This window comes from Protopterus annectens, chromosome 10.part0 (genome assembly GCF_019279795.1).
Source record: "Protopterus annectens isolate FY-2018-M chromosome 10.part0, PAN1.0, whole genome shotgun sequence".
NCBI lineage: Eukaryota > Metazoa > Chordata > Ceratodontiformes > Protopteridae > Protopterus > Protopterus annectens.
This window is the reverse complement of record NC_056744.1, coordinates 1651315098-1651342952: the sequence shown is the minus strand read 5'-3', so window position 1 is coordinate 1651342952 and position 27855 is coordinate 1651315098. Positions and strand designations below refer to the sequence as shown.

At 39.4% G+C, this 27855-nt stretch overlaps 1 protein-coding gene across 1 annotated transcript in view; it reads left to right on the top strand.

Moving 5' to 3' along the window:
• LOC122813851 (zinc finger protein 501-like) overlaps nt 1–27855 on the top strand; it is a 187584-nt gene that overhangs the window by 108087 nt on the left and 51642 nt on the right. Inside the window, exon 3 of the mRNA XM_044086388.1 lies at nt 232–358. Coding sequence (XP_043942323.1) covers nt 232–358 — 127 coding nt within the window. The remainder of the gene's footprint in view (nt 1–231; nt 359–27855) is intronic.

The window sequence follows — 27855 nt, the reverse complement described above, 5'->3', positions numbered from 1 at the left end:
ATGTTCACTAATCAAATACTGAATGTCACACTGTGTGCATAACTTTATTCCCTTCTGTAACCAACTTTTTGCTGAAGGGGGTCCTTCAACTCCATTTCACTTATGTAGTAAATACATAATTAGCAATGAATGCCAATTGTTTCTGCTACAAAAAAAAAAAAAAAAAGGAAAAGAAAAACTGCAGGTTTTGTGTTGAGTGCAGTAAAAGTTGAAGTACAATTTTTTTTCCAGGAACCTGAAACCTTTGAGGACATTGTTGTCACTTTCACAGAAGAGGAGTGGAAGATGTTAAAAAAACATGATAAGGAGCTTTTCAGGGAAGTGATGGTAAATAACTATGAAACCATGGTTTCAGTAGGTAAGTGCAGACCATTTTATGAAGTTGGGTCACTATTCTAGGTATATAAAGTGCATTATTAAAATGCTGTTCCCCGATAATTACGAAGCTTACTTTGTACTTGGTTGGATGGTGAAGAAAGTCTACCCTTCAGTATATCAAATACTGTTGACACAGTTAATATCTCTGTGTCTATGAATTCAACAAGGTCTCAAGTGATCCTTCCTCCCTTTCTCTATCTTTTTTATTTGACATTTCAAGCATTAAATGTTCTTATGTTCTCTGTTTGCAGGTATTTTAGTCTACTACTATGAGAATTCACCACAATTTGAATGATGTTTTCTTTCACTTTCTAAATTCTCCTCCTTTCTTTTATACAAGATTTGTTTTCTCTCTCTCTTTTTTGTATGAAAATGGCAGCACCCCTACTACTAAACTTTCCACTCAAGGTAGTTAATATCCCTTTCCTCCTTCTCTATTCAAGGAGTATACGTTGTGATTCAAAAGTATTTCTTCATAAAAAGGTAGTCCTTTAATGTATGTTTCTAATGTGCAGTTTGACAGGGTATGAGTTTTTAGACATCTGTGCTCCATTTTAAGGATTAAACTGAGTCTTTTTCCTCATTAAATGAGTTGCTCAGAATCACACAGTATTAAAATAAGGTGTCTGTTAATCAGACCAGGACCAGGTCTGAAAGACATAACACATATACAACCTTATCTCCTTTCTCATATTTGTAGGATAATAGGTAAACATTAGGCTAGCTGTCCTTGTGGGCTGTTTTAAGCTTAGTTAATATTCCTTTCAAAATTGAGAATCAAACCCTGTACCTTGTGTTTGTAAGGTAAACACCTTAAACAGTATGCCAACTCCCAACTCTGAAATGTGTATGTCTGCACTTTTATCTTCAATTGTTCTTCATAGCTAGAAAACAACTTGGGTAGAGCTTCTGTGTATAATTACAGCTGCAACTCCTACAGTGGATGGCACAGTAATTACAGTTTTGCAGTAGTACAAAAGTGCAGGGTATTGCTGAGATGTGCATGAGGAACTTGATAAACTGTATGCTATGTCATGAAGCCATTGGGGATGATATTGCTAATATGGTTAGCTAGCATACAAATGTCATGTGACAAAACACAGATGTGAATGACTCACTAGTGCATAGTCACTTTGAGATGGATAGAGAGTTGTTGACCTTGGGCAGACAAAATACAAATAATGACAGGAAGTACAGTCACCGACACTAGTAAATACTGCATGAGGTATAAATTCAGAAAACATCCTTACTTATATGTAATGCTAATTAGCTTCTGTGATTTGTATGGCATGATATGTAGCTACTAAAGTCACAGTTAGAATGTATACCTCATTTAGGCTAGACATATTATTTGAGAAAGACAACTTTCTGAGTCTAGACTTTGTGTGTCATTTTCGGTCTTATTACTCGTCCATCCATATGTTGCATGGTGTCATAAGTGAAGAAATACATCTGCATAAGTAAAGAAATCTACTTGCTTTCAAGAGTTTGTTTCTGGAACTAGAGGAGTATAATTCCAAGAGGAAATGTGTTCCTGATGCATCCCCTGTAAGGTTACCACCATTCCCCCTTTATGAAAGAAAGTCTGCAGTTGTGTCCTGCGGAGAAAAAACATGAAAAAAAAACACATGAAAAATTACAAATATCATGGTATTTCAGTGGAAAAGCTATTTTCTAACTTTCTACTAGTACCTTTGTAAAAAAGATTTAATTTGCTCTAGAGACATCTTAATATTATATGAACCAATGGAAAACATTCAAATTCTATAACCGTGAGTTTTTATTTTGCTAAAAAAAAAGTGAGTTTTAGTTTTTTGCACTGGTTGTCAATATGTTATCATGCAAAATTTTGCATTTCCATAACAAACCTGCCCTGCTTTGAGCATTTGAAAAGGTGGCAGTCTTAATCTCCTGGAGGTCTCTAGTTTCACAGAAATTTGGTAGAAAAGTGGAGCTATGCCTCTGAGAAAGCTGTTGACACAAGATGTAGCATAATGGAGCTATGAACAGGAAAATATTTGAAATGTTTAAAGAGCTAGTTACAGATGCACCCACATTAAATTTAGCAGATGTAAATAATTCAGTTCCACTGCAAGTAAATGTTAGAATGGAACTGGAATTAGGATATTGCTTCCCTCTTCTGGGGGGAGAGGGTATAAGGACTGATTTGGGAGAGGTGTACGAGCTATGTTGCTGGAGAATGCAAGCAGTGTATTCCAGGCTAGAAGGGCTGGCACCTCTGAAGAGATGACATGCTACAGTTAAGGCAAAGCATAAATTCCTATTTGCACAGTCCTGGTACTCCCAAGATAGGCACATCAATAGGGAGAAGAGCTGTCTGTTCAGTCAGTCCATCCCTCAGCCATGGAGGTTGAAGGGGAATAAATCAATTGCCAAACTGAATAGCTGGGAAGGTAAGCTGATGTCAGCAGAGGGTGGGCAAAAGCCAAAAAATATATATTTACCAGAGACTAATAAAGGACGTTTGGAAGACTAACTAGATTCATTTGATGATTCTGTATTTACCAGTGGCAGAAGTAAAAGGTAAAGGTATTTAAGAGATTTGTTTACGTTGACTTACAAACAAAATTACTGAAATACATTAAAGTAAAAGACTGACCAGAGAAAATGGCTTCAGTGAGGAAAGAACTAGAAAATTGTGAAACTGAAGAAAACTGAAGACTCGCCCGTCTTTCCTCAAATGTCGGTCTGCCATAGCAAGATGCCAGTGATTTTTCAATTACAATGTTTTAAGCATCAGTTATCTGGCCACTGACAAACATAAGCATTCTTGGTGCTATTTTGTGGTATCTGCAATGCATACCATAATAACATGCTAACCAACTTGCTTCCATGGTCATCCTGAAAGCAGAGAACATCTTCATCCATGAATGGGCAGTAATTTGTTACATTTCAATAAAGCCAAGTGTCTCACATAGGAGAATTATTATGACATCTGTAATGCCTGTGTACTGGCCCAGTAATCAAGGAGCCTCAATCCTCACCACTAACACCAGTGAGGGGCGTCCACATTGAGAAGGATAACAAATACACACACACTAAAGTACAATTTCCCTTAAGAGTACAGAGATCACAGTGAGTCTGGGGCTGGTTTATCTCTTTCTCTCCAGATCCCCAATAAGACTCCCCACTGGAACAGCTATAGGTTTCAAATCTCAGCCTAGTGGTCAAGCTAAAACTTCCAGCACCCACTCTGTTCAACCAGTGCTTCGTGTCCCTGCCCACGTAGCTGACACTCACACACTCTTTAAGATACAGGTTATATACAAACACACAGACTCTCCTGGGGAAGGCTGGCACAGGTTCTCCAGCTATGCACCTTCCTGCCAGGCTATAAGGTAGTAATCACCTCCACCAACCACTAATATCAGCTACTAATAAGGCCCTTACCAAGAGGTGTCCAATTATTACTGTGCAATATTATTATCCAAATGGTGTGACTGAGCAGCAAGGCTTGTTTGGAATGGCTTTCTACAGTACAACTATATACATGCAATGTACTCTAGAGCTTAAATTATCTCTACACAAAACAGCCACAGTTGAAAGGTTTAAAGATATTTAATAATAAATAATAAAAACACAAGAACAATACTTCTTACTACACAGTGCTAGTCAAGAGTTCAGAGATCACAGGAAAATGCTTAAAATAATAATGTAGAATAGTCTGACATCAATACAAAAAAACAGCTAGACTAAACTTATTATTTTCTATTTCTAGGAGAGGCACTAAAGTTTAAGATCCTACTTACATACAGACAGAGCAAAGCAAGTGCTGGTGAGTGGTCAGTTCTGAAGACAAATGCAAAATACCCTCTCTCTGTCTCTGTGAAAGTCTTTTAAATTGATAATACATCTTGCTGACTTATTTTAGATTACATCATTCTTAACAATTCTCTGGTTTCCCAGGCTAGCAGCAACTCAGAGTTTAACATAGCTTTGATCTTGCACCTAGTCAGGAAACCACAGCAATTAAAGACATTCTCGGCTGGAGTGCCTTCTGTGTGGAGTCTGCAAGTCCTCCCCATGGTTTAGTGGGCGTTCAAAAGACGTGTGTAAATGGGCATGCCTTTGCTGAAAGTTGAATGTCAAGCTGGCACCTCAACGTTCGTGAAAATCTACTGCCAATCATTAGTGGACCGGAGTTCCGCTGTGGCGACCCCTAACCGGGAAAAGCTGAAAGACAGCAACATATATGTAAAATCTATCAATTAACTCTGGTCTCAAAACAATAGAAATAATCTGCTGGTTCAGACACCACGGCATGGAGTTTGAGATCAAAATCATACAAGGCTGACTTATCAGCTTTCTTCCAGCAGTGCACTATTGTTACATTTTTGACGTTCAATATTTAACACTATTTTCTTCCATTTAAGAGAACAAGCCTGTGGCTTCTATTAATGCTTAAAAATGACAGAATTATCTACAAAATTCTATCTAGCTAGGCTGGCAGCCTTCACATATTTTCACAACATCTTCCTTATAATAATTAAACTGACAGACATAAGTTTAAATATAACTGGTGCATTAAAGTATATGTTGTAGAGGGGGTGGGTACCCAATATTATTAAATGGCACAATGGTCCATAATACAACCATTATGAATTTGGAAGATTTGTGCATTACTGGGAACAATAGAGATGTAACATCCATTTCACACTACCTGTAGTGCAGTGAGCAAGAGAAGGTAATCATATGAAAAGTAAAAGAAAACAAATCTGATGAAAATGAGCTTATAGCATAGTCATCTCTTAGCTTAGGAATATGCAGAAACATATTCAGTCTCTCTCCAGCTCAAATGTTGATGGGCAGTAGATTGGCAAGTAAATTGCTAACTTGTGCTGCATTGCTGGTGCCTGAAAATCAGGATAAAGGAAATGAAATTCTGGGAAGACCTCAGCACAGAAATAACGCAGTGGTATAAAGTACAAAAGAGTGTAGAGACAATACAGTAATGCAGATTTCGTGGGAGAAGTCCATATTTATTAGTAGTTCTAAAGCAGGTGAACAAATACAATATGTTGTAGGTGTGGAAGAAGGAGAGTTGTATGAGAGGAAATTGCAGATATTTGCGCAAAACAAGTACATTAAAGTCAGCATTTCAGAAAGCTCTAGAGCTGTCATAACCAATCCTACTGAAAAACAAAATTGAATACGATGTTACTCCAGAGTTAGAGAGTCCTGAACTCATGCCTCCAGGAGAAGACTCTTTGTAGGAGAGACTCTCCCAAAGGGAGGGCCAGCTGTATATTAGAAAGAGTCATTTTTAAATATTCCCCTTTGGTTATGACCACAGGTATGATTTCTACATGACTGCAACTAAATTTAGTCAGTCAGGGGAGCTGGTTCATTTAGCGAAGTAGTATGGAAAGTTCTATGTCAAGAATTTCTGCTCTGAGATCACTTGGGAAGATGTGTGATGCAGTCTCAGCATGTATGATAGTGATATAGAGGAGGCAACTCAAAAATTGCCTTGGGATTAGCAACTTTAGTATGTCCACCATGCAAGCTGGTAGTCTGCCAAAAGACAGATGTTTGTGTTGGCTCAGAGAGCCAGTGCGTGAGTTGCCATCTTGTGCAGATGGGGAGAGTCAGGTGTAGGTGAAAAAAGCTTACATATTGAAAGGAGGTGTAGAAAACCTGAAGGGAAAAGTTTTTACTTGTAATAGGGGAAACGTATTGTGGAATAGAAGAAACGTTGGTGTGGATGTGCATGGTGCGTCTCCATCGAAGGAAAGAAGCTAATACTCTGAGAAAGAGTCTAGGTTGGTTAGATTTTTCACTGTTCAGGTCACATTCGGAATATTTAAACAAACAATACAAATATAACCACTCCTAACATAGCAGAGGTCTGCATTTGACAGGTACCAGTACTAATTATGCAGAGTAAGAAAAAGTCTATATAGGAGAGGACAGAGATCTGTTCGGCTACTGTAGTTGAGAGTGCCAAATCACAAATGGTCTTTGACATCCAAGTTATAATTATTATGGATCCCAACATTTTTTTTGCTTCTTCCCAGGACCCTGACTAATGTAAGTACATGCATCAAAGCAGCTAATTAATTTTGCAGGGAAAATGAGTCAGGCATCCCCAGACAAGGTTAAAGTAATGCATCCTGTTTGTTCTGGACCAGACATCATAATTGTCCCAGCCAGTCTCCTGAGGTGAGAGTCGGGTGTAGGCTAGCTTGCTGGTCCAGTGGAGTAGCCTGCATACCACGTATCCCTTGGAGCTCCTGTTCCTCCTTTAAAGTGCTTCCTTTGAGCTTCGCTGCATTGTGCCTGCTGAAGGAAATGTGTCAATGTATACCAACGTCTGTGGCTCATGCACTAGCATGATGACAAGTGCTCACCAGGCCTGTTCATTTTGTACAGCTCCCTGTACTGTTTTTAGTTGTCATCCAAGCAGCAACATAAAGCTAAATTCCTCTTCCATAATGAGCAGGCAAATAGTGACCACTCAGCCCCACCCCGCCTTTTCCATTTTTCATTTCCTAAATTACTAGTGAACTCTGGTCATCTGGGTCATAGACAGGACTTTTTTTTTCTCTATTCCACAATGGTTGGTAGGTCCTAAGAAAAGTTTACTAATAAAACAAGAAAGACTAATGGAGCAGCCCAAGTGTGCAACCCATCAGAAACAATAATAAAAGTGCTATGTACTACAGATAATAACAGTAGTTGGGCTAATTTATTTAAGCTTAATGTGTTTATCTTTACACTTTTTTAATTGACATTTCATCAGAACAGAGAATGTTTTAAAGCACATTTTAAAGTAATATGGATAACAAATTATGTGACATTAAAAACTCTAGATGTGTGTTGCAAGTTAAAGACACATGCACATGGTTTCCAAAGTTCCAAAATAAAAATCTTGTACAAAAAAAAACAAATTATTTAAAATTTATAAAAGCAAAAAGCTCATAAAACAGAGCATCTTGCAAATACAGTCGTTAAAAATGTAAAATAACAACTAAGTCCGAAAATACAACTGTTCATCTCAGTGGTGAAATTTCAGAGCACATTTTATACTAATGTGATCATTGAGACTGGGGTGGTGGCTGACATTAAGTAGCAACTGCCTTTTTTTTATTTCAAAATATTCTTTTGCATCAGACAGTCAACACCTGTCCATTTGAACACTTAGCACTGACACACAACAAAAACATCCTGCTTCTAATGGTGTGCTTATATACTGCATTATTCCGATTTTTGATTTAACTGCTAAGACATGTGGCTGCATTTTCTGATTGTTTGCCAACATAAAATGCATCACATCTAGAGTATCCTTTGTATTCACAATACCTACACTGTTGTGAATGTAGTATTTATTTGTGCCAGATAATTTATCTAAGCGAATGAAATACACCACTGTATGCTCATTAATGTATATACAATAGGATCATTCTAGCCAGCTTGCATATCCTTTTTTACCTTTAACATTTTGAAGTTGTAATTTTCTTTTCATAACATTTTGTTCAAGTTGAGTGCTCCTTTTAATCAACAGTGGATAAACAGCGTTGCATCCATAGCTCTCAAGTGTACCTCATTACGAGGAACGTACCTCATTTGGGGTCTTAAAAGGTGCATGTTCCTCAAGGTTCCACATTGAAAGGGTCTGTCACACATTCACTATTGGAAATTGTTTACCTGCTATCCATGGCTAAATAGATGGGAATCATATTAATTCATTAGAATATCTTTTTTATACGTAAAACCATCCTATTTTAGCCATCATATGCCCTTCCTAGTTGAAGCTGTTAGTAAGCCAGTTGTAAGTGTTCCACGTTTTGCCCATTTGTCACACATTATGAGGGCTAATGTTCCTCATTTTGGGGACAGGAGGTTGACAGCTATGGTTGCATCCCCTATCACCACAATGCTTCATTGGGCATTAAAATTTGTTGTTTACGACAATATCTTTAGTTCTAGAAATGTCTAGTTTGCATGAGAAACACGTGCATGAATGTTTTTCCTGACTGACATAAAGTTGTGTCCTAGTCCCATTTTCATTCATTAAAAAGTGGAGAAGATCAATGTGTTGTGTATCCCTGGCCACTCTGGGGGTGTAGAGGGATAAATCCCAGATTACAACCCAGATGGCCCAGGTTCAATTAGTAACTTAGAAGTCTGATGGAGTAGGATGTGAGGCATGTGGGGGTCATGGGCTTTCCCTGGGGTGACCCCTGGTGGAGGCTGTGGGTGCTGCATTGAGGAGGCGTAGCTTGAGGAGGAGTAAAGGTGGTGGGCATGGCTAACCTGCCACAGAGGCAGGGCGATCTGACCACACCCACCGATAAACTGTCACCATGATACCGAACTGGGAGGCAGGAATGACTGGTATGATATAATGGAAAAAAATGCGCCAAAACATTGATCACCAAGACCCCCCCATGACCAGCCCCAGCTGAATCAGAGCAAGTTTAGAGGATCACGGAAACTAGTTGACCAGGCATGGAAGTGAGACACTGCTCAGGGAGGCCACAGGATAATGCAAGGGACCAAATAAATAAATAAAAAAAAAAAACGAACAAAAAATGCATTTGCATCTCTTATCTATAATACCTTTAGTATTTTATCAAAAAATTTGAATTTCTATCCTCTTTTGCAGAAACATACTGGTACTAATTAATGTACATCATCATAAACCTGGATATCCAATAACAAAACTCCTTACGTTTTTTCATATAAGTTGTAAAAAGCAAAATAGTGTTTTACATGTCAGCAGAAAAAAAGCAGAAGAGTATGGTGCACTGTAAAACTGCACACTTTGAGTACAGTGCTTTCTTTTTAGCAGTACTAGAACTAATAAAAAATGCAATAATTATGAAAATGCCTTTCAAACTGCTATTGCTAGTAAGGATGAATGCTGGATAGAATGAATGGTGACCAGAAGAATCGTCTTTGGTATTCAGCTTAGATAACAGCATATATAAAACCTGCATTTAAAGCTGTGACTGCAAAAACTGTTAATGGTTGAAGTTATCTGATTTCAGGCATAATTTAAAGCTGTGACTGCAAAAACTGTTAATGGTTGAAGTTATCTGATTCCAGGCATAATTTAAAGCCTTTGAGTCAGGTTTGTTTGGACTGTGTCTACAAATGTAAAATATGCAGTCTGTTGTTTCAAGTGTCATTGTCATTACAAGTTCACTTAAGGCATCCAAATGTTTTAGGATGGAGCACTTGGAAAAGTTTGGTATGTTGACGGACCAAAACTGTCGTCATAAATAGACCAGAGATGCTAACATGATAGTGATGAGAGAGAACATCTGAATATGCACACATATGATGGTATTCACATAAACATCTAGTTCAGATGTTTTAGCAGTAAAGCCCCAGCTTTGAGGAACAGAGACCTTAGTTTGATTATTAGCTCAGAAGATTGAACAGCCAAGTGAGCAGGAGATGCATGACTTCTGCCGGGACATCTGCCTAGGTGAGGGATTCGGTGGCTCCCAGCCTATGAAATTTGGCACACCAGGGCAGAGGTGCAAACATGAAGCAACCAAGAGGCTACAGGAGCCATGAGCATAACCACCCAAGCTTTTGATGGTAGCCCTTGTGGGGGTCTGTGTGGTAAAATGCATGTATATGTAAAAGGGTGTACATGGCTCTTGTGATGACATAGGAGTTGGTGTCATCACACAGGGAAGTGTAAGGGCTATACCATGCCAACTCCCCCTCATGGCTACCTGTGTGATGTAAGCCCCTGGTTAATTCTTGCCTGATGGACTAACATTTGGGCCCCAGTTGCTCTTGCCCTGGAGGAAATAAATGAACACTACAGCTCCCAAACTAGTAAGGAGCAAATGTGCAGCTGATGCTGCACCTCGATGACCAGGACATGGGGGACAAAAGTTTGAACATTAATTTAGTTTGTGAAGTACACAATCAGTCAGTTCTTGATGTTCTTCGTCTTCCCTTGCTGCAGTCCTGACAATTGGGTATAGTCCGCGTCCCAGTCGGCCCGAATACCAGAGTATAAGGCTGACGTCGGTCATGGCGCCTTAGACTGACGTCAGTACGTCAGGGTACTAATGCGCATGACCGACGTCATTTCCTCAGTCTTTTTTGCCGCATGGTCCGATGCAGAAGCAATTTTGCGAGTGCAGGTTGGCGTTCTGAGATTTTCCGAAACCGGAGTTTCAGACCGAGTACAGAGTTGGCTAAGTAACCCGTTGAACATTTTGGTTTTTCTTGCCTCAGTATATTACGGATGTCAGAAAAAGTGAATAACTGTATTTCTTGTGGGAAGCAGATACCGCATAGGGATTATCATACATTGTGTATACCTTGTTTAGGGCCTGAGCACGGCGTTGTTGGTTGCCGCTCTTGTGCTAGATTTAATAAGCGCACTATTAAGAGGAGGCTTGATTGTGCTAGGTTAGTGTTTGGGAAGCGTTGCAATTATACTATGCCGTCGGATGCTCCGGCGCCTGCTTCATCTAAGAAGCGCAAGGACAAAACAGTGAAGTCTAGGGGTGAGGAACCGGCAGTCCCGGACGTCGGTCCTTTAGAAGGCTCAGGGGAGCCAGAGGTTTTGCCAGGAGTCTCTATGGAGTCTCAGGCAGATACTTTACTGTTACAGGATGTGCCCTCTCAGGAAGTAGGCCAGGCTGAGGGGGCTTCTCAGGTAACTGTTCTTCCCTCTCTTCCCAAGGTAGTTAGGGCCTCTCCTTCTGTTTCCAGAGCTTCTTTTAGAGGAAGGCCAAGTTCAGCTTCTGTAGGGGCTTCTCCTAGCATTTCGGGCTCTGTGCCTAAGAAACATATGCTTAAAATGGCTGAAGATTTGATTACTCTGATTAGAGGTTCTATGCCCCACCTGATAAGAGGCCTAGGGTGGAACAGGAGTTTGATAGTTTTGAACAGTGTTCACAGGCTTCAGAGTCTTCTGTGGAAGACTTGCAAGAGTTTCCTGCTTATTCTGATTCTGATGTGGATGATTCCACTCCTTCAGCTTCTCCTCCTGAGGATTTTTCATTTTCAGAGACTCTTCACTCCATGAGGGAGCACTTTAAATGGGAAGGCCAAGATTACTCTGACTCCAGAAAAAGGCTTAGGGAATTCTTGTTTTGGCCTCAGCATAGGCCCTTAGCTATTCCTCCTGTGTTGAATGTGGTGGAGGATGTTTTGCAGAGGCTTCTCTGAACCCTGATTCCTTGCCTCCTGCTCCTGTTAAGCCTGATAGGTATTATAGGGTGCCCGAAGCTCATAAGTATTTGTTTAAGAGTCCCAGGGCGGACCCAGAAACTGTTTCTCAGGGGCCTAAAGGTGTTAAAGCTTCTGTTGTTAAAATCATGTCCCCTCTGATAAAGAGGCAAGGGCTTTGGATAGGTAGAGTAAGAAAGTATATAATACTTCCACTCTAGGGATGAGGTCGTTGAATTGTCAATTTCATATGCTGAAATATCAGAATTATCTCCTTTCACAATTGAAATCTAAGGTGGATGCTTTGGCGGAAGGTATTGAGTGTAAAGAATTGCTGGATTTGGTTCATGTGTCTGAACAAGTGGGTAAGCATTCTTTGCAGTGTGGTTTTGATGCTGTTCAGGCCTCCTCGAGGGTGGCTGCTACTAGTTCTGTTCTTCGCAGACATGCATGGTTGAAGGATCAGAATTTAGCTGAGCATGTTAAGACCAGGATTTTGGATGCTCCTTTACAGTCTGATGTGTTGTTTGGACCGCCTGTGGAAGCAGTTTTAAAGAAAATGGAGGACAAAGCTAAGTCTATGCAGACTGTTAAAGATTTTTGCAGGTGCAACCTCCAGTTTAGTAGAAATTGGCCTGCTAAGGGGTGGACATATCCTGCTTATGGTTCCCAGTCTAGGGGTAGATCTAGGCGTGGTAGGGGCAGGGCTCAAGGTTCGTTTAGGCCTAGATCAGACAGTTCACCTGCTCAGACTTCTGGTGAGGGCAGGGGTCAGTCCTTTCGTAAGCAGACCCAATGACCTGCCTTTTCAGCTGCCAGTGGACTCTCGTCTGGCAGCTCCTTTGGGAGGAAGATTGTCTCTTTTCAAAGAAAATTGGGATTTAATCACTCAAGACAGATGGGTGCTGGATATCATTCATCACGGGTACAGATTTTATTTCCACACAATGCCCCTTTCAAAGGCATGCCAGATGTTCCTCCTCCACAAAGAAAAGAGGCTCTCAAGCAAGTTTCTCAGTTACTCCAGATAGGGGCTATTCAGCCAGTCCCTGTATCAGAAAGGGGCTCGGATTTTATTCTCGCCTGTTCCTAGTACCAAAGAAGGGGAACACGTGGAGACCAATTTTGGATTTATCTATCCTCAACACTTATCTGGACATTCCCAAGTTCAAGATGTTGACGTTACAGCAACTGTTACCTCTGCTGGGCAAGGATCACTGGATGGTAACTTTGGATCTCAAGGAAGCTTACCTTCATGTGCCCATAAGGCTAAGTTGCAGACAGTATCTGCGGTTTTGAACTGGACATTTTCATTATCAGTTCTCTGCATTGCCCTTTGGCTTATCTACTGCCCAGAGTATTCACAAAGGTTCTGGCTCCAGTGATAGCTTACTTCAGGCTTCAAGGCATTCAAATTTATCCTTACTTGGACGACTGCCTGATTCTGGCTCAAGAAAAGGAACACCTTCTACAGCATCTGGAATATGTCATAGCAGTGCTAAGATGCCTAGGGTATTCTGTGAGCCAAATAAAGTCCAGTCTAGTACCCTCTCAAGACATGTGCTTTCTGGGTGTGAGACTGAATACAGCAGCCCAGATGGCCTTTTTAACCCCGGACAAACAAAAGAGTCTGTCACTTTACTTCCATCAACTATCTCATCAGTCCGTGCTGACTGCAAGGACAGTCCTTCAAGCATTAGGGTTCATGGCATCTTGTATTCTAGTGCTTCCCAATGCCAAACTGCATATGAGGAAGCTGCAATGGTATCTCAAAAATGTATGGACACAGCACTGCCAAGATTTGGACACTGTCATTCAAATAATACCTTGCCTTCAAAAGGAATTCTTGTGGTGGGCTCAGGAATGTCACCTAAACAAGGGACTCTCTGTGACCCGGCCAGAGGCGAGTCAGATTTTAACGACAGATGCCTCGGACACTGCTTGGGAGCTCATCTAAATGGAAAGTGGATACAAGACAAGTGGCCTGCCAGACTACAGCATCTACATATCAACATGAAGGAGATGTTAGCAGTCCAGTTTGCATTGATGGCGTTCAAGGAGTTACTTCTTCCAGGGCAGGTGTTGATTCTGACAGACAACACAACTGTCATGTGGTACATCAACAAGCAAGGGGGAACACATTCTTATCCTCTATGCAGGCAAGCAATGATTTTATGGGAGACTGCGTTAAGCCTGCAACTGACTCTTCAGGCAAGGTTTCTGCCAGGAGCACAGAACTCCCTAGCAGATGTATTAAGCAGACAAATCATGGATCCCCACGGATGGAAACTGGATCTTCATGTATTTCAGAAATTGACAGTGTCATGGGGAACTCCAGACATAGATCTGTTCGCTTCTCCACTAAACCACCAGCTGCCAAGGTATTGCACAAAGGGGTTTCATCACACAGCTTGGAAAGTGGATGCTCTGTCTTTCAGTTGGAAAAACCTTCATGTCTATGCCTTTCCACCTCTACCTCTTCTTCCAAAGGTATTACTAAAGGTCAGACAGGACAGGCCAAGGATGATTTTGATAGCTCCAGATTGGCCTCGACAACACTGGTACCCACTTCTAAGGAGTCTTGTAAAGAAGCCTCCATGGCCTTTACCTCTGATTCCTCATTTGTTATCTCAGAAGGACGGTCATCTGCTCAATGTCAAGCTTCAATCTCTTCATCTCACAGCTTGGCATATTCTGTGTTGAAGCATGGTAGCTCTCAGCTTCCTCAACAAGTTTTAAATGTAATTATGGAAGCTAGAAGGCCTAGTACTAGGAGAGTGTACAGAAAAATGGAAGAGATTTTTATTTTGGAGTACAGCAAAGAATTTGGAGATTTCAGAGCCTAATTTGAGTGTGGCTCTTCAATATCTTACTGAATTATTGGACAAAGGTTTGTCCTTCTCTTCCATAAAGATTCATGCTGCAGCAATTTCAGCTCACTATGATTGTGACCCACCTTTGTTTTCGCATCCTTTGTTCAAGCAGTTTCTTAGAGGGCAAAGAATATAAGACCCCACGTAGAGCTCCTACTCCTGCTTGGGATCTCAATTTTGTGTTGGAAAAACTTACTCTACAACCTTTTGAGCCTGCAGCTACTGCTGAATTGAAATATTTGTCATGGAAGACTGCTTTTCTGTTGGCTATTACTTCTGCAAGAAGGGTGTCTGAGTTGCAGGCCCTTATGGCAGTAGAGCCCTTTTGATTTTCCATAAGGACAGGGTATCATTACGTACTAATCCTTCCTTTATGCCTAAGGTGGTTTCTAGTGTGGCTTTAAACCAAACTATTCATTTGCCTATGTTTTTGCAGATCCTCAAAATAAAGGGGAAAAGATTTTGCACACTTTAGATGTACACAGGCAATTGCGTTATTATTTGAGCAGGACTAAAGATTTTAGGCAGTCTCAGCAGTTACTTGTTTCTTTTGCTTTGAGTTCACAGGGCAAGCCTGTGTCAAAACAAACTATTTCTAGGTGGATTGGCTTTTGCATTGCATTTTGTTATTCCCATCATGGCAAAGAGGTTCCAGCTGGGATTAGGCCTCATTCCACTAGGGCTACTGCCACTTCAACAGCATTTCTAAGGGGTGGCAACTAAGGATATTCTGGAAGCAGCTACTTGGAGTTCAGTGCATACTTTCTCTAGGCATTATCACCTGCCTATATACTCTAAGACTAGAGCTGGTTTTGCCACAGCTGTTTTACAAGGCATGTTGTCAGCTCCTGCTACTTTATAATTTGCCAGCCTCCCTTACCTCTGCTTTGGGATTCTACCCAATTGTCAGGACTGCAGCAAGGGAAGGGGAAGAACATAGTACAGTTTTGTACCTACCATAAATGTAGATGTTCGAGGATTCCCTTGCTGCAGTCCAATCTCCCTCCTTCCCTCTGTGTTTCAGGGTGGTTGTGTAGGTGAGTTTTCATGCTTATATTTTTGTATGTATTACTGTATATATTGTACATGTTTTTTGGTGCAGGTTGTTTTTGGGACTTGTCTTTTTGGGTCTTCTGACATCTGGGGCAAGAAAAGACTGAGGAAATGACGTCGGTCATGCGCATTAGTACCCTGGCGTACTGGCGTCAGTCTAAGCGCCATGACCGACGCCAGCCTCTCTGGTATTCGGGCCGACTGGGACGCGGACTATACCCAATTGTCAGGACTGCAGCAAGGGAATCCTCGAACATCTACATTTATGGTAGGTACAAAACTGTACTTTTTGGATGCCAGAATGCATGATGTTCGTACAAAATACTTGTTCCAGTTAATAAGAATGCTGGTGTGTGTCTTTCATAATCAGTAAAAAGCTTTTTGTAGTTGGAATAGTTATAACTTTGTTGTAGAAGCAGAAACATGTGGCTCAGAATGCTGAAGGTGCAATACGAGATACTGATGACGTCCACATAAATAATATAATTTGGAGGCTGTCTAAAAGTTGAGCATCATATTAAGAGTCTTTTTGAAACAAGATCTACAGGTCATGTTCCAGGAAAAGTTCTTGCACTCAGAAATAGAACAGGAAATAAAGTACATGGAAACTACAGTCCTAGTGAAACAAACTGTCTGCTTCAGAAAATAAATGTGGTAACAACCATGTTTAATTCTAGGTTTGTCGCTGTAAGTAACATTAACCAACTGCAGCAGTTAGATAAGTTAGATAAAACTATCTCCAAATTGTGCACTTCCAGTACATCTCTTGACAGAGATACATTTTGATGTAGTCATTTAGAATCTCATCAACTCCAGATGTGTTCCAGATAGTTAAAAAAACAACTGGATTGAATAAGACATGTTTAAACACAAGCAAAAGTATTTGCAAAATCTGTGCAACTTCATTCAAGTACATAAGCCATATTTTGTGGTCATGTTATCAAAAGGATTTATCAGATTTCAAGAAAGGAAGAGCAGTCATAAACATGTAAAGACCCAATGACAATTCAGCTGGTTCATCCAAGTGTATTTCTAAAGTATCAGATATCACAATACCACTTGGGAAGCTTCTAGATAATGATCTGTAATGGTTTTGTTTAGCAGCACAGGTCAAGAGATTTGCTATGCTAAAGCAGAGCGTTAACATAGCATCTATACACAAATGTTATGCTGTGCCCCAACCTATGTTGCATATAGATGAAAGCCAAGACGTATAGCCATTGTGCAATTTTATTACATAAAGGCAGACCAGTAACATGTGGGATAAGAGCTTTGAAAGATTCTGATAGCATTATGCTCTAATCAGGGAGGAGTGATGGTAGCCATACTTTTTGTTGTCAAGAAATTTCAAGATTGCATATGTAGCCAAGGAATAATAGTGGGACTGGATAATATGCCATTGCATACTTAAAAATTCCTACATAAAGCACCTGCAAGACTCCAGAGAATCTTCCTTTCATTACAAAAGTATGACCTGCAAGTTCAGTACTAACTGGAAAGCGAATGCATGTACCTGATGTGCTAAATAGGGTATATCTTTGGGTGGCCTAATGGTTAAGTTGTTTGCCTTGCAAACACAAGGTGCAGGGTTTGAGTCTCACAAGGGATAGTTGGCTAAGCTTAAAATGGCTCGCAAGGGCAGTTAGCTTAGTACTAATCTATGAACCTATGAACCTATGTTAAATAACTGTGATAAAGGTTTAGATACAAGTATTGTGCATTGTTACTCAATTGCCAGTGTCTTCTGAGAAGCTGCAAGGTTTTGCTTAAGTAAGAAGTGGAGTCTGAATTTTATTTATTTTTTATTGTAAGTAAACAATGGTTGTTTTGCTGTCTGTAGTTTTGACCAAACTGCATTTTTCAAAGCTGCATCACAACCTGCAAGTAAAAAACAAATCTGGAATTAAATGCCCTCCCCGAAAATATAGAACTGTTGCTATTTCAGGATATGGATAAACTAGATTTTTTTCCTGTTCTGTATCTGAACTGTTTTGCTTTCCCAAAGAAATTGGAGAAGGTTATGGATACTGTAGGTCAGACCAACACAAATGTAAAGAAAGATATAATGGCTGTTCAAGAAAGTAAATGAGTGCAATGAATAATGTTTAGTTAGACTTAAAGAGCAATGAACATGATAGCCACTGTACTGACCACATCAAAGACAACACTACCACTAAAGTAACAAGGTGGATGATGACATTGAAATAGGTCTTTATCAGACTGTCGGATGGCCACATTGTCAAACATCATCTTATCAATAATGCAGGCTCTTAACCCCCCTACTAACTATATATATCAACTCCAAGATCGCACTACAGTGGAGAAACGGGCAAATTTCCTGATCCCCACTGTAGCACAATCTCATTGCTACACTGTCGCCAAAATTATGCATTCAACAATGTGGCCATTCGACACTCTGGCATAGACCCCATTGAAACATAGTTTGTGCTTTTGAGAAATATTCCATTCAGAAAAAAAAAATGTTCATTCTTACTGGGCCAGCATTTTATTCACAATAATCACACAGTAATTTCTCTACAATGTTATTTATTAAGGTGCAGATTTGCTTTAGAAACTGGCCATAAACCTCTGTGGTGGTTATATGGTCAAAGGATGCAACGCCAGGTTTTATAGGTGGACTGTGGCACTACAGCTGTTTCATTTTATGACTGGACATCGGCTTTGCAATAGTCACATTAATGTTGGTGGGTTATCCAATTCCATAACTTATCCCATTCAGTGTAAACATAGCTGGCTTTAGGTACCAGTGAGCCCTGTGGTCGCTGGTGACCCCCTGATCCTGGGGACCCTCAACCACAGCAAATGTTCTTATCTTGATACTTTGTAACACGTCAGTTAAACTGGGAAGTTAGCATAATGATCAAGGTGTTTACCTTACAAACACAAGGTGCAGGGTTTGATACTCAAATGGGGTAACTGGCTAGGCTTAAAATAGCCTGAAATGGACCACAAGGGCAGTTAGCCTAGTACTAACCTATGAAGCTATAAACCACAAAAGCTAGTACAGCAATCTTGTGGACTTAATAAACCAGGTGGTTAATAATGACTCTTATTTATATCTCTAGTTATAGTAGCAGTGGTTTGTCAAGTAACAGGCTGCATAATTCCATTAAATATGTTACCCCTGACATAGTGCCCTGGCTTGGTTAAATCCTACTGGTGGACATTCTCTCCACTTAAACAACATAAGCTTTAGATACCTGCAATACTCGTGGCTGCAGGGGGCGGGGGGGGGGGCCTTCATCATTCCTGACGTGTGGAGATCCACAAAGGCTGCTGCTGGTGGGGAAAAATGTGGTGTAAAAATATGTATTGATTTTCTGATTACATTCTTTAACTTGAACAGGGATGTGATATGACCCTGTTAGAATAAAGGTAATAATGAACATTAGCAAGGTAAGCACTAGAGAGACCAGCAACCCAAAACAAATGCTCTCACTGCAAACCTTTGATTTTAAAACGAGCTCTTGCTTCCAATCTTTAGGAATATTTTCAGGAAGTTTTATAAATACTGGCAGAAGACTAGATAGTTTAATTCTCAGCTTCTTTGCTCAAGAATTCTGTGTAAAGCCAAATATAATAGCTAAATAAAAGCTCAAAATCAGGAACACATTTTAAATATTACTCTAATGAACTTATGAAATTAATAGAAAAAACACATTTTGCATCAACATGCATTCTTTTTTTTTGGACAACAGCAGTATGGAACTCTGATGTCTGTATTTATGGACTGTCTGTAATCCTGAATGATGTACCAGCAAACAAACCTTTTACAATGGACATAGCAAAATTATGATGCACAATTAGGTATGGTCTGTGAAATCAGAGACACTGACAGGTATGCATTACTCCTCACTGAGGTAAATAAAAGTGACTTACTCCTGCTACTCTTTGCTCACTGCTAAACAACAGTCACTGGTCTGGTGTGGCGGTATTAGTGTTGCACGATGTATTTCTAGTTGCTGAAATAATTGCAAAACTAGTATTGCCATGGCTTATGCACATGCATGTGTGAGTGTGTATGTCTGTGTTAGCATGCGTATGTGTCAAAAATCACAGATTTTTATCTACAAACATGCACAATAATGCCAGTTCATATACATTACTCTTCAAGGTATCAGTAAACATAACGTTAATAAGTAATTCAATTTCAAAAGTAAGGCATAAAGTATATCACAAAACATTCAGATAGTTAGATCTTCTGGGAGTCTGGTGGCCCCCTACACCCCAGACTGTATAAAAGGATTTTGACTTGGACTTATTGGGGCTTCTGCTCTCAACTTCACCCATTCTGAAACCAGCCCTGCTCAGATGTGCATGTATAGAAGGCTGGTTTAAGTTTTGTGGGGAGCTGGAGATGGTGTGGTCATTTATTTTAAATTTTATCACAGGCAGACCTTAGAGATGTGCACAGAAGGTCATTATAGCTAGTGTATGGGCTGGAGACAGTGCAATCATTTTTTTTTCTCACAAACCTCAGAGGTGTACAAAGAAGGTTTCTGTAGCCTGTGTAGGGCCAGTGTACATTTAGAAGCAACAAAATGGAGTACATTACTGTAATCGTTAGTTTTTCTCCTTTCTCATGATCATACATCAGGCATGTATATAGGTGGCTACCTTTGGGGGTTAGGCATGAAGAGTGAGAAGGCATATTATGTAAATGTATGACAGCAGTCACTTGAAATACATGACTGTGGCTATTTGAACCTTTGCTTTCATCCCAATCTAACACCAGAGGGATGCACAAGGCAGTGATTGTCTTCTTTGGAGGGGTTAGGAAGGAAGAAAGGAAATTTTTCCAGGTAGGATCTGTGTATCTTCACAACAGTCTTGTTTATTGTGAGCTACTATTTTGTCAGTTTTCAACATTAAGCCTCAGACAAAACTTATATCTTCCTTGAAAGAAAAAAATAAGACTGCAACTCTTTTCATACTCATGATTTTTGTTTAGGCCACTGTTGGATTAAAAGGTTGGGAAAATGCTCTAAAGTGCATGCCCAGAGCATCTATAAGCATATGGCTTCTGGGGAACCCTGGCTTAATTGAGTTTATTGTGCTGTCTTGATCAGGTAAGGTGTTTTGAAAGAATGTGAGGAAAATTAACTTGAAGAGCAACACTGAATTTCTTTCCTTAATCATAATTTCTGTTCAAGCCATCACTGGATGAAGTGGTTTTACAAAAAGAAAAAAACTTAAAATGCGCTTCAGAACAAGTTATGGCTTCTTGAAAAAGCTAAAGAGTTGAGGCAAAATCTGAGAAAAGGAACAAAAAAGTAATGTGCATGGTATGGGTAGCTCAAGATGGGGAGAAACAGAGGGAAGCACTGGAGGATGTGTGTGCAATATGTGCTGGGGGAGTGAAACAGTAGGTAGTACCTACAGCACCATTGTATCTAAGTCCAACCCTATACATAGAGCTGTTGTAATGCATTACTGTAGGCACTAAATGCCAATAAATGGTAATGTTCCATTGTGAAATGGGTTGACACAGTGTGGTACAAAGGTCTGTCATAACGTAAAAGCACTGTTGCTGCAGCTCAAAGTATGCATACTACTTCTAAAAGTTTGCAATATGAACTAAAAGGGTGGCAGTAACAGGGTGATACTTTACATGCCGAGGGGGCCCCAACTTGATATTTGCTGGGGACCCCCAAAATACTTATACTGGCCCTGAGTGTAAAACTTGAAGTTCTGTGCTAGATGGAGGGGTCTTTGTTGCATAGTGGCTTTTTAGTGGGTCAGAAATGTTATTTCAACATGTTATATGTTATGGTAGAACGCTGTTAGTTGCACATGCAATTAGTACAGTACAGTGGAAAAAGCATTTAACAGTAGAGGTAATGTACAACACCTGAAAATCATTGATCAAATGGACTGAAACAACTTTACAGGTATTTGCATCTCATGGGAGGGATTTTGCCACCAAGAGTGGTGAGTACCGTGGAATAAAAGAAGCTGAAGAGTATCTGGAGCCTGTCTTTGGGTTTTCCTGAATACCAGGAGCCTAGCAGTGACTAGAGAAGAAGAACTACTGCCCTGCTTCTGAATGTTCCTGAGAATTTTGCTTGACTGCTTATCCTAAGCTGTAGTATCATAGCTGTGGACTGTAAAAAATTATGCTCCTTTGACAGACTTTGAAAATGGATTGAGGTTGAATTGTAAGCAACCAGAGATGTCTGTAGTAAGAGTATGCTGATTTTAAGTCAGAAGTAAAATATGAATTTGAGTTCTTCACTGTAAATAGATTGGACTTGAACTAAAGAGACCATCTCCACGGAATAACACTTACTACACAAGGTGTATTACAAAATGGCTGACTGAGCTGTGTGCAAAGGCCCTGAAGTCATCATTAGCTAGGATTGGGTTGTGGTATTTGTGAGATGTGGTGGGATTTGTGAAAGGATGTACCATTCCAGGCTTCATAAAATCAAGACAGAAGCCGAAGTCCAGGTACTTCATTAAAATTGACAATGCTGTGGTAAGAGACTAACTAGAAATGACCCCAATGACTTCAGAAAAAAAGAAAGGAATATGATTTGGCAATTCAGAAGAGAGTAAGAAAGACTTTAGTGCCAAAGAAGTGAATCTGTCGCAGATGCTACACTGAAGTAGTAGCCTAACTCTCAAAAACCGCCAAAGCACAAGATTTGTGGATTGAGTAAATGGGGTACAACATACAGCTGAAATCTTCGGCTGGACTGGTAAGGTTATAGGAAGACAGAAGGACTGGCATAACTTGAAACCTTTACATCCATCTGATATTTCAGAAGCAAAAGGGTCTTTGACCTGCCTTGTACAGAGGAATCCTCAATGAACCAGGAACGTATTAAATACAACTCTGACTCACTTGTAGAATATGATGTACTCCTGCCTGAGGACATAACAAATGAATCAGCAAATCATGATGAAATACAGAGCTACAAAAATAATGATGTTTTTGAAGAAATTTATAATGTCCAAAAATCCATGCTCACCAGGGGGATGGATGTGAATTCCCATGACATTTCCAAAAGGAATAAAACCAAAAGCACATCTTCTGGCTAGAGGCGTTGAAGAAGTTTTCAAAAAAAGAACTTACAGAATATTCATTAATATAAGCACTGGAATCTCTTCATTGTCAGAAGTAGTGGAAAGTTCATTCTGTGGACATTGAATTTGCATTTTTATAAGTATGGGACATGCGTCTATCTCATCCAGGGCAAGTGGAGTGAGTTGGATGTGTTATCTTTAGAAGAGTTTTTTTTTTTTTTTTTTGTGGTTTGATAGGTGCATCTCTGTACTGATGTAATGTGAAAGCCATCACTGTAAATTCAGGAGGGCAAAATTTACCCACTGACCCTGTTGTCCTGCTTTGGCTAAAGGAAAGCAGTAACCTCACTGAAGGGCATGCCTTACATGTGGATGGTACTGTATGGGATAGCTTACTTAGCTTTGCTACTTCAGTTGTTCAATACCTGAAAGCTGCCTTTCTGATTTCTCCATGAAGAGCTTGACCACACATCTGTTATGTGGGATGAGACTTGCCTACTATTGATGTAATGTTTGTGCATCAATAGAGCTATGTAAAACAATCTTAATTCTGTTATCATGCAGCCACCAGGGGCTTCTGTGATTTGTGGTACACAGTAGATCAGATTTTATTGGTGGTACTTCTTGCTCGGAATCCACACTAGAACATGCCACTGTACAAACTATTCATGAAACAAGCAAGACTGTTTGGAATAGACATTTTTTTAACCTAGCTTGAAAATTTCAGTCCTGGAGAAGGATGAAACCTTGAAAATAAATGATTTTCAGTGATGCTTCATGTGGAAACCCACTTGTTGGAGACACTCAAGAGGGCAAGTGATTATTTTGATGTAAAATCAAAGAAACCTCTCAAGCTTTTACTAGCAAGATGAAAGGAATAGAAATGTAGGACCCAGTGACTTCAAAGGAGAAGCCCTTGCCATGTCCGCCTTGACAGTGCATTCTTTCAGACTATGATCTATTTTGAGTTTACAACTGGTAACCCAAGGCATAATAAACTTCAGATTAGTCTGTGCGACAGATAATTGTTCTCTGAAAAATTACAACCATGGCAGAGAAAAAGGCTTTGCTTGGAAACTAGTGAAATATTACAACTTATTTAAACCAAGGGAATTCACACTCTCATGATTCCAGGTATAACAAAGAAAAAAAAAAAAGAAACAGCTGGTAGACTGCCTTGATTGTATTTCTAAGGCATTTTATGAAGGAACGTTAATGTTGCCTACTAACTACTGAAAGATTTCTCCCTTTACAGAGATAGAGGGAGGAAAATTACTAAGGTTGTAGTTATTTCTTTTGTTTGGGACTTTTACTGCAGTACCTATTTATTGGATACCTGTATTGCAGCATATTTTTTCTTGTATTATGACACTTTGCACTAATACTTAAGCAATAACCCACACCTGGGTGTGGGTAATGCTGGATTTACCCACGGTTGGTGTGGTTTGGTCACGAGGGTGAAGCCTGAGTGGCCAAACAAAGACAACAGTGGGTAAATCCAGCATTACCCACACCCAGAAGTGGGTTATTGCTATTATACAGTAAGATTATTTGAGAAAAAACATACTTACTTTTCTTAAATAATGGCATTGTATAATGCCTCCGTACTGCCCTTCCGCAGCTGTCTGGTATTGTGCGGCAGTTCTGATGTACTGCACATGCATATGCTTATGCAGTACATCAGAGCTGTGTGTGGAAGCAACAGAGAAAGGAAGATCTCCGTTGCTTTTTTAAATATATCTCGCAATGTTAAAAGAGTTTAACATAGTGAGATGGCTTTAAAAAAAGCAACAGAGAAAGGAAGATCTCCGTTCCCTTTTTTAAAGCTGTTTCGCTATGTTAAATGAGTTTAACATAGCGAGATATCTTTAAAAAAAGCAACGGAGAAAGGAAGAACTCTGTTGCTTTTTTTTAAGATATCTTGCTATGTTAAACTCATTTAACATAGCGAGATTACAGCAACAGAGCTCTTCCATTCTCCATTGCTACCAAAAACACAAAAAAATCAAGACTTATACTAATGGAAAAAGTCCGGGCGACCAGACCTTTTTCCATTAGTATGTCTGATTTACAACAGGCACACTGACTAATCAGCGTGCACGTTTTGGAATATTAATGGGGGGGGGGTCATTGTATAATTGTCTTTATGGCAGTAACTCCATGCTTTTATAGCAGCTTTGTCAATGATCTAGGCCTGTATTTTGCACATCAGTATGTGCAGCTATTCAAAACAATAGGCTCCATGTGTCTTGAAAGCTTAGCTAGTTTGCTTAACCTTTTCAGAAAGTCATGTCTGTGTCATTTTACCCAATATATTTTGCCCGTTCTAATGCTTCCTAAATACTCTAGTAACAAATCTTTCTTAACTTTGGCATTCACATTTTAACTTCAGTTCACACTACTGTGCTGCTCATGACGCTGTTATACTTAACTAATCACAGCTATGTTTTGAGCCACTTATTCTTCTGTGTAATTTTTCTTCAGTAACCACTTATGTTGATAACCTATCACCCCTTTTCTTTTCCATTCACCCTCTTGACACGCCGTGTTATGTAACTTTATCTGCATCTGTTGTTTCCTTGCTGATAAAGTATACTAAAACTTAATATCTCTCGTATGTTGTTCTATTTGCTTTTCTCTTAAACACCCTTGAAATTGCTCTTTTATTTCCTACAGTTTCCAGCACTGATTGTTAAACATGAACGACATCTATACCACTTTCTGATGTTTTCCTGCTCTCTGTTCTCTCTATAAGGCTTAATATTGCACTGTGATTCCTTTTGCCAGTTGACAGAATTTATTTCATTAATTATTTTCATGTTTTTTTTTTTTAAACAGGAAATATCTTTATTAAATTATCACTGATGACGTAGGCAGTCATAAATTTATGTAAATGAAAACAAATTATATTGACATATTTAGTTGCAAACATTATATATCACTTCTAAAGCTATCCAGCCATTGTCAGTCAAACATTACATAGCTCACTAAAATCCTGCCTTCTTTTAAACTTCATTCCTCCTCTGAAACGTTATTCTGCATGTATTGCCACAACTCCCATTTTTTCTGTGTAATTTGCTGCTACCCTTTTCTAAATATCCTAGTTCCACTTGTTTTATCTCTGTTACTGTATTCACTGCTTCTAGTACAGTTAGTTTAGACTTTGATTTACATTTTCTAGTTATTGCTGTTATGGTAGCCACCATAATTAGACTCATCAAGGTCTTACTATGTCTAAGAAATTCAAATTCTGTATCATAGTGCAAAAAATAATTTCCCCAGTTATACCAATTTTCTGACCCATTATTTCTGATAGAGTAGTTTGCTTTTTTAAGTTTGCCAACTCATTACACCCCCCAAAAATAGGTTTCCAGTTACCACTTTCTTCCCCTTCACACCTCCAACATTTGCTATCTACCGGAGGAAAAATTCTTTGGAGTCTACTTGGATATCAAAATACTTATGTAAACACTTCCAAGTAAAGATCCTAAATCTCCTAGTCTGTCTTGTATATTTGGGACACATACATATATCACCCTTTGTTTCTTTGTGAATTGCTTATCCAGTCTCTCTTCCCAATCCTTTCTAACCTCCTCTGATTGATTCTTATAGTTATTGTGCAATATTTTATATACTCTACTAGTTGTCCCTTTTTTTAACAGCAACTTCTGCTTTAGAATCTCCTAAAAACTCTACTAGTGTTGGTCTTCCACTTAGGATCTCCCCATTCCTTTTTCTTTGTTTATACTCTTTCAGCCCTCGATAGGGAAAGCAGTCTTTAGCCTGCAGTCCAAATATTCCTGTTCCCATTCTGTTATCTTTCTCCTCTCTAGTTATTTGCTCCCAGTACCTTGGTTCTTTGCCAGTTTTCTCCAATAAATTCCGCCCCCTCTTCCCTGTTTGTATCCCTAGTTTAGTTCCAGTCATCTTTATCACCAGGTGCTCCTTTCTCCATTCCCATGTTGGCTTAGTTCTTAGAATACTTTCTGCTACTTTATGAATATAATATTCTATATGGTTATATTTATTCTTCTTAAGGATCTGCCTCCAAAATCCCAGTCTCTCCTTATTTCATCACCATCCCTTTCCATGTTTAATTATAAGTTTCTGCTTGTGCAATGTATAGGAGCCTTAACTGTGTAGCTCTGAAATGCCCCTTCAAATCAGGTAACCCCAAACCACCTTGTGCTATTAGAAGAATCAGCTTATCCCACTTGACTCTTGCCGTCTTTGCCTCCAAGATGAAATTCTTCAACTCTTTATTAATTGTTTATCACTTCTCATCTGGTGGATAAAAATATGCCTTACCTGTGTGTAAAACTAAAGGGACTAAAACATTCTGACTGCTTGTATCTTACTATCCATATCTATAAAAGAAAGCTTCCAATTTCTCAGTTTTTTGTATTGGCTTTAGTTTAGTCTCTTCCCACATTTCCTTAGCTGCCACACCAGAATCCTTTTTAATCCATACTCCTAAGTAATTCATTATATCATGCCCCCATAAATATGGATATTACTGAAACAATTCATATATGGGTACATAGTTTACAGCTACTGCCTCTGTTTTAGGTTTATTAATTTTGTATCCTGAAAAGACTTGAAAATGTCTGAAAATGCTCCACAACATTGAAATGTAATTTTTTGGTTTTATCAGGGATAAAATAATTTCTGCAAATAAAGACAGCTTTTCTTAACTACCATACCAATTATATCCTTGAATTTCTGAGTCCATTCGTTTATTTGCCAGTGGTTCTATATATAAAGCAAATAACAAAGGGAGAAAGAGGACACCCCTCCTTGGTTCCTCTGCTCAGACAGAAATTATCAGAGAGGAATCCAGCCACTGTAGTTTTTGCCTCCAATCCCTCATATATCCTCCTAATCAACCTTATAATTTTATCAGGAAATGGAAATGCTTACATTTCTATAAAATCCCAGCTTACTTTGTCAAATGCTTTCTCTGCATCAAGACCCAACAACAACAGTGGCATTTTCTTACATTCTGCTTCCCTCTGGATCATTGTTATTGTGTTAGTGTTGTCAGATGTTTGCCTTCCCTCCACAAAACTGCATTGATCCATATCTATCAATTTCATTATCTTTGCCATTATTGTAGTCATTATAGATATAAACACTTCATAATCTTGGGTTAGAGTTAAATGGGCCTGTATGAAGCTGAATCTGATGGGTCTTTACCCTCTTTAGGTATTACAGCCACCACCGCTTTCTTCCAGAATGTTGGTGCTTCTCCTCTTAAAATACTGTTAAAATCTTCTAGATCTTTATCAGTGTTTTCCCCCTCCTAGCTCCCAAAGTTCCACAGGAATACCAT